At 37.5% G+C, this 12,607-nt stretch overlaps 2 protein-coding genes across 2 annotated transcripts; both read right to left on the bottom strand.

Annotated features, from left to right (window-relative positions):
- Positions 1-11: 11 nt before the first annotated feature.
- Positions 12-3,506, bottom strand: LOC6572939 (aldehyde dehydrogenase X, mitochondrial). Its single transcript, XM_001999006.4, has 6 exons — positions 3,318-3,506; positions 1,675-1,779; positions 1,503-1,603; positions 876-1,447; positions 470-819; positions 12-412 (listed from the first exon to the last, which is right to left on the bottom strand). Exons 1-6 carry the CDS (start codon positions 3,351-3,353, stop codon positions 119-121), a joined length of 1,458 nt encoding a protein of 485 aa, XP_001999042.2. The 5' UTR covers positions 3,354-3,506; the 3' UTR covers positions 12-118.
- Positions 3,507-3,982: 476 nt separating this feature from the next.
- On the bottom strand, positions 3,983-5,395 carry LOC6572940 (leucine-rich melanocyte differentiation-associated protein). The gene is made up of 4 exons (XM_001999007.4): positions 5,153-5,395; positions 4,640-4,876; positions 4,433-4,581; positions 3,983-4,375 (listed from the first exon to the last, which is right to left on the bottom strand). The coding sequence occupies exons 1-4, from the start codon at positions 5,189-5,191 to the stop codon at positions 4,237-4,239; spliced, it is 564 nt and encodes a 187-aa protein (XP_001999043.1). The 5' UTR covers positions 5,192-5,395; the 3' UTR covers positions 3,983-4,236.
- Positions 5,396-12,607: the final 7,212 nt, after the last annotated feature.

Raw genomic sequence — 12,607 nt, 5'->3', positions numbered from 1 at the left:
TAATAATCGTGTTTAGTTTTCGAAGAATAGTTTTAATGAAAAATGCAATAGTCTAACCACAGAACCGAAAGGTGCAAATAAAATACAAATATTCCAAATACAAAGTCTGCCCACGTTCTTAGAGCAGCTTCATGGTGATGGTCTTTGTCTCCAGATAGTTGTCCAAGCCATCCTTGCCCAGCTCGCGGCCAATGCCCGACTGCTTGTAGCCACCGAATGGGGTTTGGGGCAGCACGGCATCGTAGCAATTGATCCAAACGGAGCCGGCATCGACGCTATTGGCGAACTTCATGGCCTTGTTGATGTCGTTGGTGATGACGCCGGCGGCCAGGCCGTACTTCACGTTGTTGGCTCGCTCGATCATCTCGTCAATGCTGCTGAACTTGAAGATGGACTGAACGGGTCCAAAGATCTAAGAGTAGATTAGGTTAGTCATTGTTGAGAGAAGTGTTACTCAGTTCGGGCTTACCTCCTCCTGGGCAATGCGCATATCGTCCTTGACGTCGGAGAAGACGGTGGGTTCAATGAAGTAGCCCACATTGCCAATGCGCTTGCCGCCAGCCTGCAGCTTGGCGCCCTGCTGCTTGCCGCTCTCAATGTAGCCGAGGACCTTGGTCATCATTTCCTCGTCGATCTGCGGGCCCTGCAGCACCTTCTCGTCGAAGGGATTGCCCACGGTGCGTGCCTTGGCCTTGGCAGCCGCCTTCTCCACGAACTTGTCGTAGATCTTCTCGTGTACGTAGGTGCGACTGCCGGCGCAGCAGCTCTGGCCATGATTGGAGAAGAGCGCCTCGTGGGTGGTGTCCACAGCGTAGTCAACTGAAGGGTAAGCCAATCAACTGAAAGTTCTCATGGTCAAATCATACAACACTCACTATCCGCATCCTCGAAGACAACGACGGGACTCTTGCCGCCCAGCTCCAAGGAGACGCGCTTCAGATTGGATTTGGCCGCCGCCTGCATCACAATGCGTCCAATGTCCACGGAGCCGGTGAACGCCACCTTGGCAATGTCGGGATGCTCACTGATAGCAGCGCCCGCAGTGGGTCCAAAGCCGTTTATCACATTGATGACGCCCGCTGGGAAGCCCGCCTCCTTGGCCAGGGCGGCCATATGGAGGGCTGTGAGTGGCGTCTGCTCTGCCGGCTTCATGACAATGGTGCAACCGACGGCCAAGGCGGGACCCCACTTCCAGGCCAACATCAGCAGTGGATAGTTCCAGGGTATTATCTGACCCACCACGCCCACCGGCTCCTTGCGTGTCATGGCAATAAAGCCACCGGCGGGTATGGTGTCCCCGAAGAACTTGTCCGTCCAACCAGCATAGTACTGCAGTGTCATGATCGAGATGGTCACGTCGAAGAGTGCCTCGGCGAAGGGCTTGCCATTGTCCTGGGTCTCAATGCTGGCCAGGAAGTGCTTGTCGCGCTCCATGAGCTCGCAGAGTCTGCAAGGAACCGGGTGGGTTAGAGGGGTACTAAATTAAAGGGAAAGCCACTCACTTGTTCATCAGGTTTGTGCGCTGCAGCGGACTCATTTGGCGCCAGGCGGAGCCACGATGGAAGGCTTTCTTGGCAGCAGCCACAGCTAGATCCACATCAGCCTGGGAGGAAGGGAGGAGAGGACGAATGCAGTTTTGACAGGGAATCGTTTGTAATGGCCTGGCCCACTCACCTTGTCGCCCTCGGCCACCTGGACGATCTCCTTGCCTGTGGCCGGATTCTGGGTGGCAAAGGTCTTGCCGGATACGGCGTCAACGAACTCATTGTTGATGAACAACTGCAAGTGGAGATGGCATATATGGGTTCAGTGTTCGTCAAAGTGTGTTTACCTCACGGTAGGCAGAAGGGCGCTGCTCGTAGCTGGAGCTGTGGCAGCCCACTTTCAGGTGCACCACCTGAAGTGTCACTAAATGGCGCCACTTCATCAGCGACCTTTGCCCCCTACTTAATTCGAACTTAACAAGTTGTTAGTCACGCGACAGTTTTCTTCAATGTGAATATAATTGAAATTCCAATCTCGACTCGAAACGGAATTAATAAAATTAACTTCAATTACTGTCCTTGTCAGAGGCATTGGGATTGAGTAAATGTTGTTCATTTAACACATCAGGAGCAAATTACACTAAAGCATCATTGAGAGATCATGTAAATATTTAAACTGCCATAGTCAGGCTATTCAATTATCTATTTAACTTGTTGTCGCGAGCCCAACTAATCTAACATTGTGTTAGCCCCTTATCAACTTGGTCATTATCAGGCCATATAGTAATTATATGATTACTCGCTGTTTAAGTCCTACATGGAATGGTGTAAACAAGTAAAAACTTGCGATAATTCCTGTAAAGAGCTGCAGCGATTAAGTTGAAATAATCAAGAAGACTGCTATTTATAGATTAATATACTCCTTTTTTTGCAGTGTCTCTTGCCTCTTCTATAGTTATATTCCGGAGTAGTAAGCAAGGCTTGGCTTAAATTTAGATTTCACAAATTTCTTTAATCAGTTGCTGCTGCTGTATGAAGACATTAATCACACCTTAAAATATAATAATATTATTATATATATTATATATTTGTATTGACATTTGTATATCTCGAACAAACTATGCACTTTATCCTTTATAGCTTGCATATATATTATATGGCATTTATTCACACAAGAAAAGCAAATAATCATTCTTTTCCATTTAACTTAATTTAGTTATATCTTTAAAAATATATAAATATATAACCTTATAATATTAATCTACAGATTCATGCATATTTAATCATACATATGAATATATGTATATATATTTATAGTGTACATTATGCCCTCCTACTTATGTCTGAATAGTGCTCGTCATTGTCAACTGATAAAGCGCCAGATGGGCCGACAGCAAATTAAGTGTATCAACACAATTATTTAAAATATATACTGAGCTGTCGTAGCTCGCACATATATTATAATTTAGATGTTTATATATACAGACATAGATACAGCTCGCATATGTAATAGCGACTTTTTAAGTGTTGCGATACAAACACGAGTTTATTTTATTTTTTATTTTTATTCCTAACAGGCTTTGCAAATATTTTAACAAAATCAATTAGACGATTACGATTTTGAGTCGCATTCATTTTACTTTAATATGAAATATAGGCACTTTTTTGTTTTAACTAGAAAATATGCAGTTCAAGGAGCAATGCCTTGCCCAACTAACTGCATTGACTGTTGCTAACTCTAGTCATGTAATTGATATTCTACACTCATAATATTTGTTCATATATATATTTATCAGCTATATATACTATGCACATTGACAGCTGTCGACTTACCTTCGTGTACTTGGGCTTTGCTGTGGAATTTGCCATATTGAGACGGGCTGCTGCTGATTGAGTCTCACAAGTTGACTTCTTGAGCGTTTGCAATAAACTGAAGCTGATCTCGTTTTCTATATGCTTTATATAGCTGCTATTCTCAGTTGCTACGCCTTTTACCGCTTGCACGCTTTGCTGCTGTCCTTCTTTATCTGTTTTGCCGGCCGGCGAAAGACGAACTGAAAATATGTTTGCAAAGCTGTCTACTGTTTATATATGCATAAATCCTGTAAAGCCAGTAGTAAAAGGTAGCTGGGTCTCTATATATATTTATTATAAGTATATAATTTTTTTTAGGTTCAATTCATTGAAATATATTTTTCTTATCTATACTTAACTCATGTATTTTTTTGTTAGATTTTTAAAAAATGTATACAATTATAAAGATCATATATATTATATATATCATAAGATCAGTTTATTTGAAATATGTATTAAATATTCAACTTTATTTAAATCTGTAGAGTAATATTGTTTTATAATTTAAATATTTTATTATACATATTTGTTTTCGTTTTTCCAGACCTAAAAATGTGTTGGAATTAGCCCAATGTTTAAGCTATTAAATGTATAATCTTTATCTGAAATAAATTCGCTCTATTTCTTCAATAAATGTTGTACAATTTATTTTATTATAATTTCCACAATTTTGCGAGGTATTTATTAGTTTGCTTTAATATTTTTTGTGCTTTATGCTTTATGCGTCTGTTCGCGTGCCAAAAAAGCTTCACAGTTTGGGCTTTCATCAAAAATAATGGGTGCTTGTCGAAACTAAGAGCTTTTGAGTGTTATAAAAATACAGGTATGCATATGAATTGTAATATTGAGATTTTATCAGTTAGGTCCAGCAAATTAGGTATTTTTCCATTTCTATTGCTCAGAGTCTTGTTGTGCTCACAGGTGAATTGTCAGCTCTGCCGTATCGCTTGATGGGGAAGCTCTCATAGGTGAAGGAACGTTTAACCAGTGCATGATCAAGGAATTTCAACTTGTGAAGCGATTGTGCGATAAAATTGCTAAAAATAGAGCAGAAGTATATTGCATTCATTTCAATAACTTATTGATTTGCCCACCTGTAGTATGCGTAATCGTAGTCCAAGTAGCTGGAGAAGGGCTGCAAGTGGAGGCCGTCCGGGCAAATGGGATTGCCATGGAGGCTTAGGTACTGTATGTTGGGAAAGAGTCGCCTGATAAGCCGGATTGTTGCTGTCAGATCACTGAACTGCAATCGATATACTCTGTAATCAGCTTTGAACGAGCATATGCATTTGACCTACTACCTCATTTTTGTTCAACATGAGCACCTCCAGCTGTGGCAGCGGCACCGTCAAGGTGCGCAGCTGTGACTCGTGCAAGCGATTGCAATCCAGCACCAGATAACGCAACTGCTCAAACTCGGCCAGCCAGGAGAGATCCTTGAGACAATTGTGACTCAAATCCAAGTGCTCCGTAATCTCCGCATAGCGCTGCACCACCTCAGGGGGCAACGTGCGTAGATTCTGTTGCACCAGAATAAGCTGAACAAATACAAATAGAATGGTACATTGAGATCGATTGTTACCAGCTGTGGAATACTCTGTTTACAGTTGACCTCTTAAATTGTGAACTTATCGAGACAGCTAAGCTCTCTTGAATTCGGAATACACTACTACAAGAACTGCCCTACTAAATCCGGAATAAAAAATGTATATTCTATTTCACCTAACCAAATATACTCTTATTTGCATTGTCTACAGAGTATTTGGAGAATTATTATTTGAGAATGGGGCAAGATAAGCGACAATCAGTCTCACCTGCTCGCTGTACTTGTCGTCGTCATCTAATACATCCATATTTCCACAGGCCTAGTTAGTTCAACTCTTTAACCGAAAGCTACGTCTGATCGCGGATCTTCTCGTGCGGAACTGCAGTTGATAACTGCCCGCATTTGTGAATTACTGTGTATTATGTTTTATTGTGGTACAATCTTTTCACTTCGTCTTTGTGTTGTTTATTTTCTTTGGCTTCTTTGAGGCTCGGCGGCAGAGCTTTTGCGCTGAACTTGTTCAAGGTAGTTAGTAAACAGCCGCAGACGAAGCAACAGCTGTTTGAATGCGTGACTGATAAGCCGGGCAAACGTGACACATAGATGGCGCCACTTACAAAATTTACAGAATCGCATTTAGCCTTGAAAAAGATTTATGAATGAAGAGTAAAATAATTGTAGAGATACCTTTATTTTAAATTAAAATAAATAATTATAGAAAAATAGGAAAATATATTTGGCAAACTTTGTAGGATTTAAAAATATATCATATACCATGAACTTTTATCATTAACGGTTTTTTCGATAAACAATTCTGAAATTAATATATTATTTCAACATCTAGTTTAATGTCTTATAATCAGATAAGTGGTACAGATAGTAGATATTAAATATACTACTTAACAGCCAATCAAATGTACAATTTTGACAGACAGAGAAGCTTACAAAAAATTTATAACCGATAATTTAATTTAACAGATGATAGATAACAGATATTACTTAACAGCTTAATATTACTAAACAGCCAGAAAATATGTTCACTATATAATTTACTATCTGCTGCGCAACTCAATATCACTTAATCTGTTTGATTAAGCATTGACACTCAGTTTAAGCTAATAACATTTAACTAAATATTGAATTTCATGTCGACTTATACAAAACAAGTAAGAAGGCTGCAGTCGAGACTGCTCGACTAGGAGATACCCTGAACCCTCTAAGCTGATATTCTACTCAGTCTGCACTTTTTTATGCACACATACATACACATGCATCCACACGCATGCATAAGCCTGCGCTCTGCTAACTGCTCAGTAAGAAGCGACTGCGCTTGGGCTGCGCTGCAGTGTGGGCAATATTATGAGAATTTACTTGTTGAATAATTTCTTTTATAGATATTACATACTTGTCACAAAACCATTATACCCTGACTTCCCATTTTCAATGGGTTCAGGGTATGAAAATAACAGATAACAGAACACATGCTGCACTCGCCAATCGCTTAAGCGCATTTATTAATGGTCTACATCCAGTTTATATATGCACTTGACCAGATCCTGTGTACGTCAAGTGAGTCAAAATAAAAAAAAAATTTTGTAATTGAAGCTAACTGCACATAAAATTCGCACATAAATCTTTTAGCGCACTCGACTAGGCGCATGCCACAAAGCCCTGAAAAAGGGAAGGGGGAAAATGGGGGCAAACGGGTACGTCGCAAGCGACTTAGTGGCAAAGCGTCAGCATATACATGTTTAATTGCCAGTAAAGCCGCGAGGGTAAACACAAATGATGGTCGAGAGTCAAAACGAACCAAAAGGCCCAAAAAAAAAAAAAAAAAAAAAAAAAAAAAAGAGCCCCAGCACAAACCAAGCGCTGACAAGCTCCCACAAACTGAATGGCAAATGCAAAGTTTGCGGCAGCAAATGTTGTGATTGACTGCAAATGGCTAGCAAAACGCTGCTGGTGTGTGCGTGTGTGTGTGGCTGGCAGATTGTTGTTGAGTAGAGGAGGCAGGCAAGAGGCGAGCGAGCGGCGCACTCTTAGCGCCAAACAATACCAGATGACAGCATAAGTAAACAAAGTGCGAGATACAAATTGCGGCGGCCACAGTATTTAACTAGGCATTGTACTCAATGAAACATGACACACTCAAACACACACAGCGCACACAGCTAGCAACAGTGAGTTGCAGATATACGTGCACTGGCATTGGCGGCATCCATGAGATACGTCAGCGAAACAAATCGATTTGTAAGTGCGTGTCAGGCTTTGTAGGCATTAGAGTCGGTATATGGAGTCCCTCAGTGATTTAGATTGTGTGTGTCCGTGTGTGTGTGTGTGTGTGTGTGTGTGCCACGCCCTTAGGCGTTAACTGTTAATATTATTGCTGTCTATTGTTGCATTCATTGATTTGTTGTACTTTGGTTCACCTTTTGCCCGCCGCCCACCTGTGTTTTATTTATACTCCTTTTATTTTTGTGGTTTTTGGTGGGCAGCGAATAAAATCGGTCTGTGTGCGTGTTTGTTGATCTTTATTAACTTGACTTTACTTCACTTTGTTTACGCATTCATTGCATTTATAACACAATTATTTATTATTATTTTGGTGCCTTGCACGCGGCGTTATAATTCAATGTCAATGTTTTCTCTTTCACTAATTACGCTCTCTGTTTTCTCTTACTCTTTCAATTGTTTTATTTTTATTTTTATTTTATTTTTTATTTTGTTGTGTTGCTTGTTTTAATTATTGTAATTATTAGCAGAAGGTTTCTGAACTTTGGCCTTTTTTTAATGGTATTTTGAGCTATGATATGCGTCATCTTAAGCCATTAAAGTTTATTGATCCGAGACGAAAGTACACCGAGAACAAATTATTCTATAAATATAATACCTAGAAATATCAAAACTCGTTGACAAAATAAAAATAAAAAAAAATAAAAAAAATAAATAAAAATAAAAAAAATAAAATAAATACATTAAAAATATTAAAAGAAATTGTACACTAAATAAGCTCATCAAATTTCAAGTAAAATAAAACTATATAAAATTATAAACATTAATAAAAATGATATAGATTAAAATTATAAAAATGTTTTTAATATTAATAATAATAATAAAAAAATATATATATTCGTTGGCAAGCTCGTAATAAATATTTAAAAAAATTTAAATTCATAATTTCAAAACTAAATAAAAATAAAAATATTTAATTTTCAAAATTTATAAATAATATAAATTGAAAATCATATAAGTTAATTTATAAAAAATAATATCAAAATCTAAAATACCCAAAATAAATTGATATACAAATTAAATTAAAATTAAATTATAGATTCTTATATAAATAGAAATTAAATCAGAATTCGAATCCATTTTGCTTTGAGAGTGTATAAAGAAAGAAATTATCAAGCAGTTAAACTCCACTAAGTCATTTGCTTGTTTCCACTTTAACGACTTGCTCTGAAAAAAACCTGGCCTAAGCTTTCATTAGAGTTTGCTGGGCGATTTGAAGGGTGAGACCCTTTAGTCGGCGCCCATTAATACTCATTATTCATTGTAATTGAAGTGCCATGGATACCCCACATGACATCAGCACTGCACCCACTACAAACCACACAAAAATGCCAACCACCCACCTGCCGACCAATCGCCAAGCAGCCCAGGTGGGCGTTACGAAATGATAAAAGAAGAAAAAGAAGCTAAAGCTGCAGAAGAAGCACTCGTGTAACTTCAATTTAAATTACTTCCTACGGGTCGTATGCGTTATATAAGACTGAGCTCGATAATTGCGATTGCCATTGCGCTAATTACCATCGGGAGCTAGATGGTGTATATATGTAGGTGTCAAGATATTAATAAAACGTCCTCTTCATTCAAATGCCAAAACAGAAGTGAGTCTTTATTTCTAAGTTTTTTGGTTTCTTTGTTTCGTATCTTCTTACAAAGAGTACAATGCTTATGTGTAGGTATTTTATAATTGTGTGTGTGTTTGAGTGTTTTTGTGTGTGCTTATGTGTGTACAAAGAATTATTGAATATGTGTTTGTGTGTGTTGTTGGGTTGGTAACTCCTCCCTCCCCAAAATGAAGCAAATGATTAAAAACAGGGTGTCCAGGTGGATACCACTGATTTGTTATGTGGATTGAGCATACTCAAAGGATGTGAGACCAACACAACACAAAAATAAAGATAAAGTATAATATAAAATGTCATCTTTTGTTTATACTATGCTTAAGTACTATGAATAGTATACATTAAAATTAAAAATTATACTGCCTATTATTATGTTGTTCGCCTTATTTTAGATTTATGTATTTTTTGTGGGTGTGTAGTGATAATTGTGTTGCCATTATCTTGTAAAACTTTATGTTTGGAGAATCTTGGTGTTAGCTTATTTCTACGATTCTCCCTTCTAAATATGGTATCATTATTGGATACAAGTGTTGCAGATTTTCTAGCAACATTAAGTTTATCCAAATTGTGTTTGGTATTTTTATGTAACATTTCTTTTACCTCTTGGTATAATTTTGATCGGAAGAAATTTAATTTTTGCAAATATTCGTGATTATTGTCGTATTTAATAGTTTGTTCAAAAATATGAGTGCGTCCAGTGAAAAGTTCGAAAGGTGTGAGTTTTGTAGATGAATGTATAGCGTTATTGTAGGTTAGAAGTGTTTCAGAAAGAGTTTCTTCGTGTTTATTTGTCTGCTTGTATTTTTTTTTTAGTTCGGTGATTATTCTATAAATTTCGGTAAGTGTTGAATGTAGTCGTTCTACCGGGGAGTTGCTGGATGACTGTTGGAAGGATGTTACATGACATTGGATGTCATATTGATTGCAAAAGTCTTTAAATATACTGCCGGAAAACTCTGCACCTTGGTCATAGATTAGTTTTTTAGGTATTCCAAAAAAGACTAAAAAAATGTTTCATGGAAGTGACGACGTTTATGCAGGTCCTGTTGGGTATAGGGTAGGCACATGCGAATTTTGAAAACTTATCTATTAGTGTAAGGTTATAGTTTTTGTTTATCGTGTATATATCTATATGAATTATTTCCATTGGTTTGCAAGGAGTTTGTGGTACTTGAAAAGGTGGTTTTTGTGGCTGTCTATCATATTTAAGTGTGAGGCAAATTTCACAACTCTTTATTATCTGTGCTATTTTACTTTTCATATATGGAAAGTAAACTTTTCTTTTAAGATGCATTAGTGTTTCATCAATACCTCGGTGATTGTTATTATTGTGATAATCATTGACAATTTTTTCTTGGTCAGTAGTATTAGTAATATCATTTAGGAAAGTTGTACACCTAAACAATTTGAAAAGTTTATTGTGAGAAAACTCTTTAGAAAACACATCTTGCACTATCTTAAAAATGTTGTCTGATGTGTAAATTGTGCATATCCTGTTTGGTTTTAATGTTTTCTTTAAGATGTCCAGTACAATATCTGTGGTAAAGCTGGGTTCGGTGATTGTTTGCCTTAATTTATTTTTAAAGGGGAGTAGAAACCTTACAAGAAGCAGGAATGCCCTCAGTTAAAACAATCTGCAAGTTAAAGTCGTTAAGTGGTTTTTCAATAGTTGGGATGTTGGTTGAAAGGTTATTAGAAATTTCTGCGTCTATATGGTTTACGCTAATGTCTGTTTCGGAACGGATACGACTAAGTGCATCTGCAACCACGTTTTGAGAGCCTTTTTTGTATTGAAATTCAAACTCGTATTCCAATAACTGCAATTTCCAACGGGCAACTTTATCGTTGGTGGAAAATGGCCCTGTGTTCCATGTTAATGGCTTATGATCCGAGACTAAGATAAATTTTTTTCCGAATAAGTAAGGCCTAAAGTGTTTTACTGCCCAGTAAACTGCAAGCATTTCTTTTTCTGTCGTAGAATAACGTGTTTCTTCATCAGATAATGTACGACTTGCATAAGAAATAGGTTTGTCATTTCCAGCTAATTTTTGTGATAAAACAGCGCCAATGGCATAATTGCTTGCATCAGTGGTTAATATAAAAGGTTTGTTGAAATTTGGGTAAACCAATATTGGATTGTTGCAAAGTAATGTCTTACAAAACTCAAAGGCTTTACAGTATTCTTCATCAATGGTTACCGCTTTTGTGCCTTTTAATTGCTGTGTTAGGGGCTTTGTTATGCGTGCAAAGTCCCTAATGAATTTTCGATAATACCCAAGGAGCCCTAGAAATGATTTAATTTGTTTCCTGGTTTTTGGGATGGGGAACTCCTGAATGGCTTTTATTTTGTTGGGATTAGGTTTAACACCATCTTGAGTCACTATGTGGCCTAGGAAGTTAACCTCTTTTCGAAGGAAGTCAGATTTTGCAATTTGTAATTTAAAGTTAGCGGATCTGAGCCTATCAAAAACTTGTTTAATGTCAGTCAGATGTTTTTGCAGAGATGTCGAAAAAATTATAATATCGTCCAAGTAAACCAGACAGATGGAACCTACAAGATCTCTAAGGATATGGTCCATTACTCTTTGAAACGTTGCAGGAGCGTTCTTCAACCCGAACGGCATACGGACGAACTCAAAGTGACCACTTTCTACTGTAAAGGCTGTTTTATATCTGTCCGCTTGGTTCATTTCAATCTGGTGAAATCCACTGGCTAAATCGAGCGTTGAGAAATAGGTGGATTTACCGAGTTGATCTAGAATATCGTTTATATTCGGAATGGGGTAGCGGTCTGAAGTTGTTTTTTTCGTTGAGTTTACGATAATCTAAAACTAGCCTCCATTTTCGTTTTTCATTTGGGCCTGTTTTTTTGGAACTACCCAAACTGGGGCACTCCAAGGTGAATAGCTGGTTGTAATTATATTTTGTTTCAGCATTGACTCTATTTGGTTTTTTACTTCCTCTTTTAAGGCGAAAGGATAGCGATAGGATTTGACAAAGATTGGCGTATTATCAGTTGTGTGTATATAGTGTTTAATGTCATTGGTGAACGTTAACTTTTGACTATCGTCATAGAAAATGTCTATGTATTTACTACAAAGTTGTGTTAGCGCGATTTTCTCTTCGGAGTTAAGGTGGTCGGTTCTTAATGTGGTGATTGGTTTGTGGATATGTTGAGGATTTTGATTATCTGAGGCTATATTGTATATTTCAACAAATTGATTTTGATTATAGGGGGTGGTTTTTAATGGCTGTTCCAAATATAGTGGCTGATCTTCGTGGGACTTGTTTGTAATTAACATATTGCTATATCCGTTAGCTGATTTGTATAGTCCTTCTGATATATTCAAGTGTTTGTTATAAATTGTTTCTTGACTGTAAAAATCACCTTGCTTCAACTGGACTGGAAGATTTATTAAGACTTTTGATAGAGCGGGTATAACATGTACTTCGGTTACTGGATTGTCTTGTATACAAATTTTTAAACATGATTTTGGAGTTTCAAGACAAAAACAGGCTAGATTAATATTGGCTTTTAATTTTCTTAGAATATCCATTCCAAACAGGCCTTTAAAATGTGGATGAAAGTCGAAAAGAAGAAACTCCAAAATCATTTCTTCTTTAAACTCTGTAAGCGATTGAATAATGGTTTTTTCTCTAATGACATGTTGATTTAAGACAGTCTGGATAGTTACAGGATTATTGAGAGTTTTGCGATCGACATTGGAAACTAAAGTTGGGCTTATAAATGAATTTGTGGAACCTGTATCTATTAAAAATTTGATGGGTTGGTTTGTGATGGAATTAATCCA

Source organism: Drosophila mojavensis, unplaced genomic scaffold, assembly GCF_018153725.1.
Source record: "Drosophila mojavensis isolate 15081-1352.22 unplaced genomic scaffold, ASM1815372v1 contig_16, whole genome shotgun sequence".
In the NCBI taxonomy this organism is placed as follows: domain Eukaryota; kingdom Metazoa; phylum Arthropoda; class Insecta; order Diptera; family Drosophilidae; genus Drosophila; species Drosophila mojavensis.
This window is presented reverse-complemented; position numbering and strand designations above follow the sequence as displayed.

Bases quoted from the DNA above. Each gene is read 5' to 3' on its own strand.
- LOC6572939 (XM_001999006.4), bottom strand. From the start codon at position 3,353: ATGGCAAATTCCACAGCAAAGCCCAAGTACACGAAG. The intron at 1,780-3,317 runs GTAAGTCGACAG...CTCCACTTGCAG, and splicing joins CAAAGCCCAAGTACACGAAG to TTGTTCATCAACAATGAGTT. The intron at 820-875 runs GTGAGTGTTGTA...CTTACCCTTCAG, and splicing joins TGTCTTCGAGGATGCGGATA to TTGACTACGCTGTGGACACC.
- LOC6572940 (XM_001999007.4), bottom strand. From the start codon at position 5,191: ATGGATGTATTAGATGACGACGACAAGTACAGCGAGCAG. The intron at 4,877-5,152 runs GTGAGACTGATT...GTATTTGTTCAG, and splicing joins ACGACAAGTACAGCGAGCAG to CTTATTCTGGTGCAACAGAA. The intron at 4,376-4,432 runs GTGGGCAAATCA...CTCTATTTTTAG, and splicing joins TACGATTACGCATACTACAG to CAATTTTATCGCACAATCGC.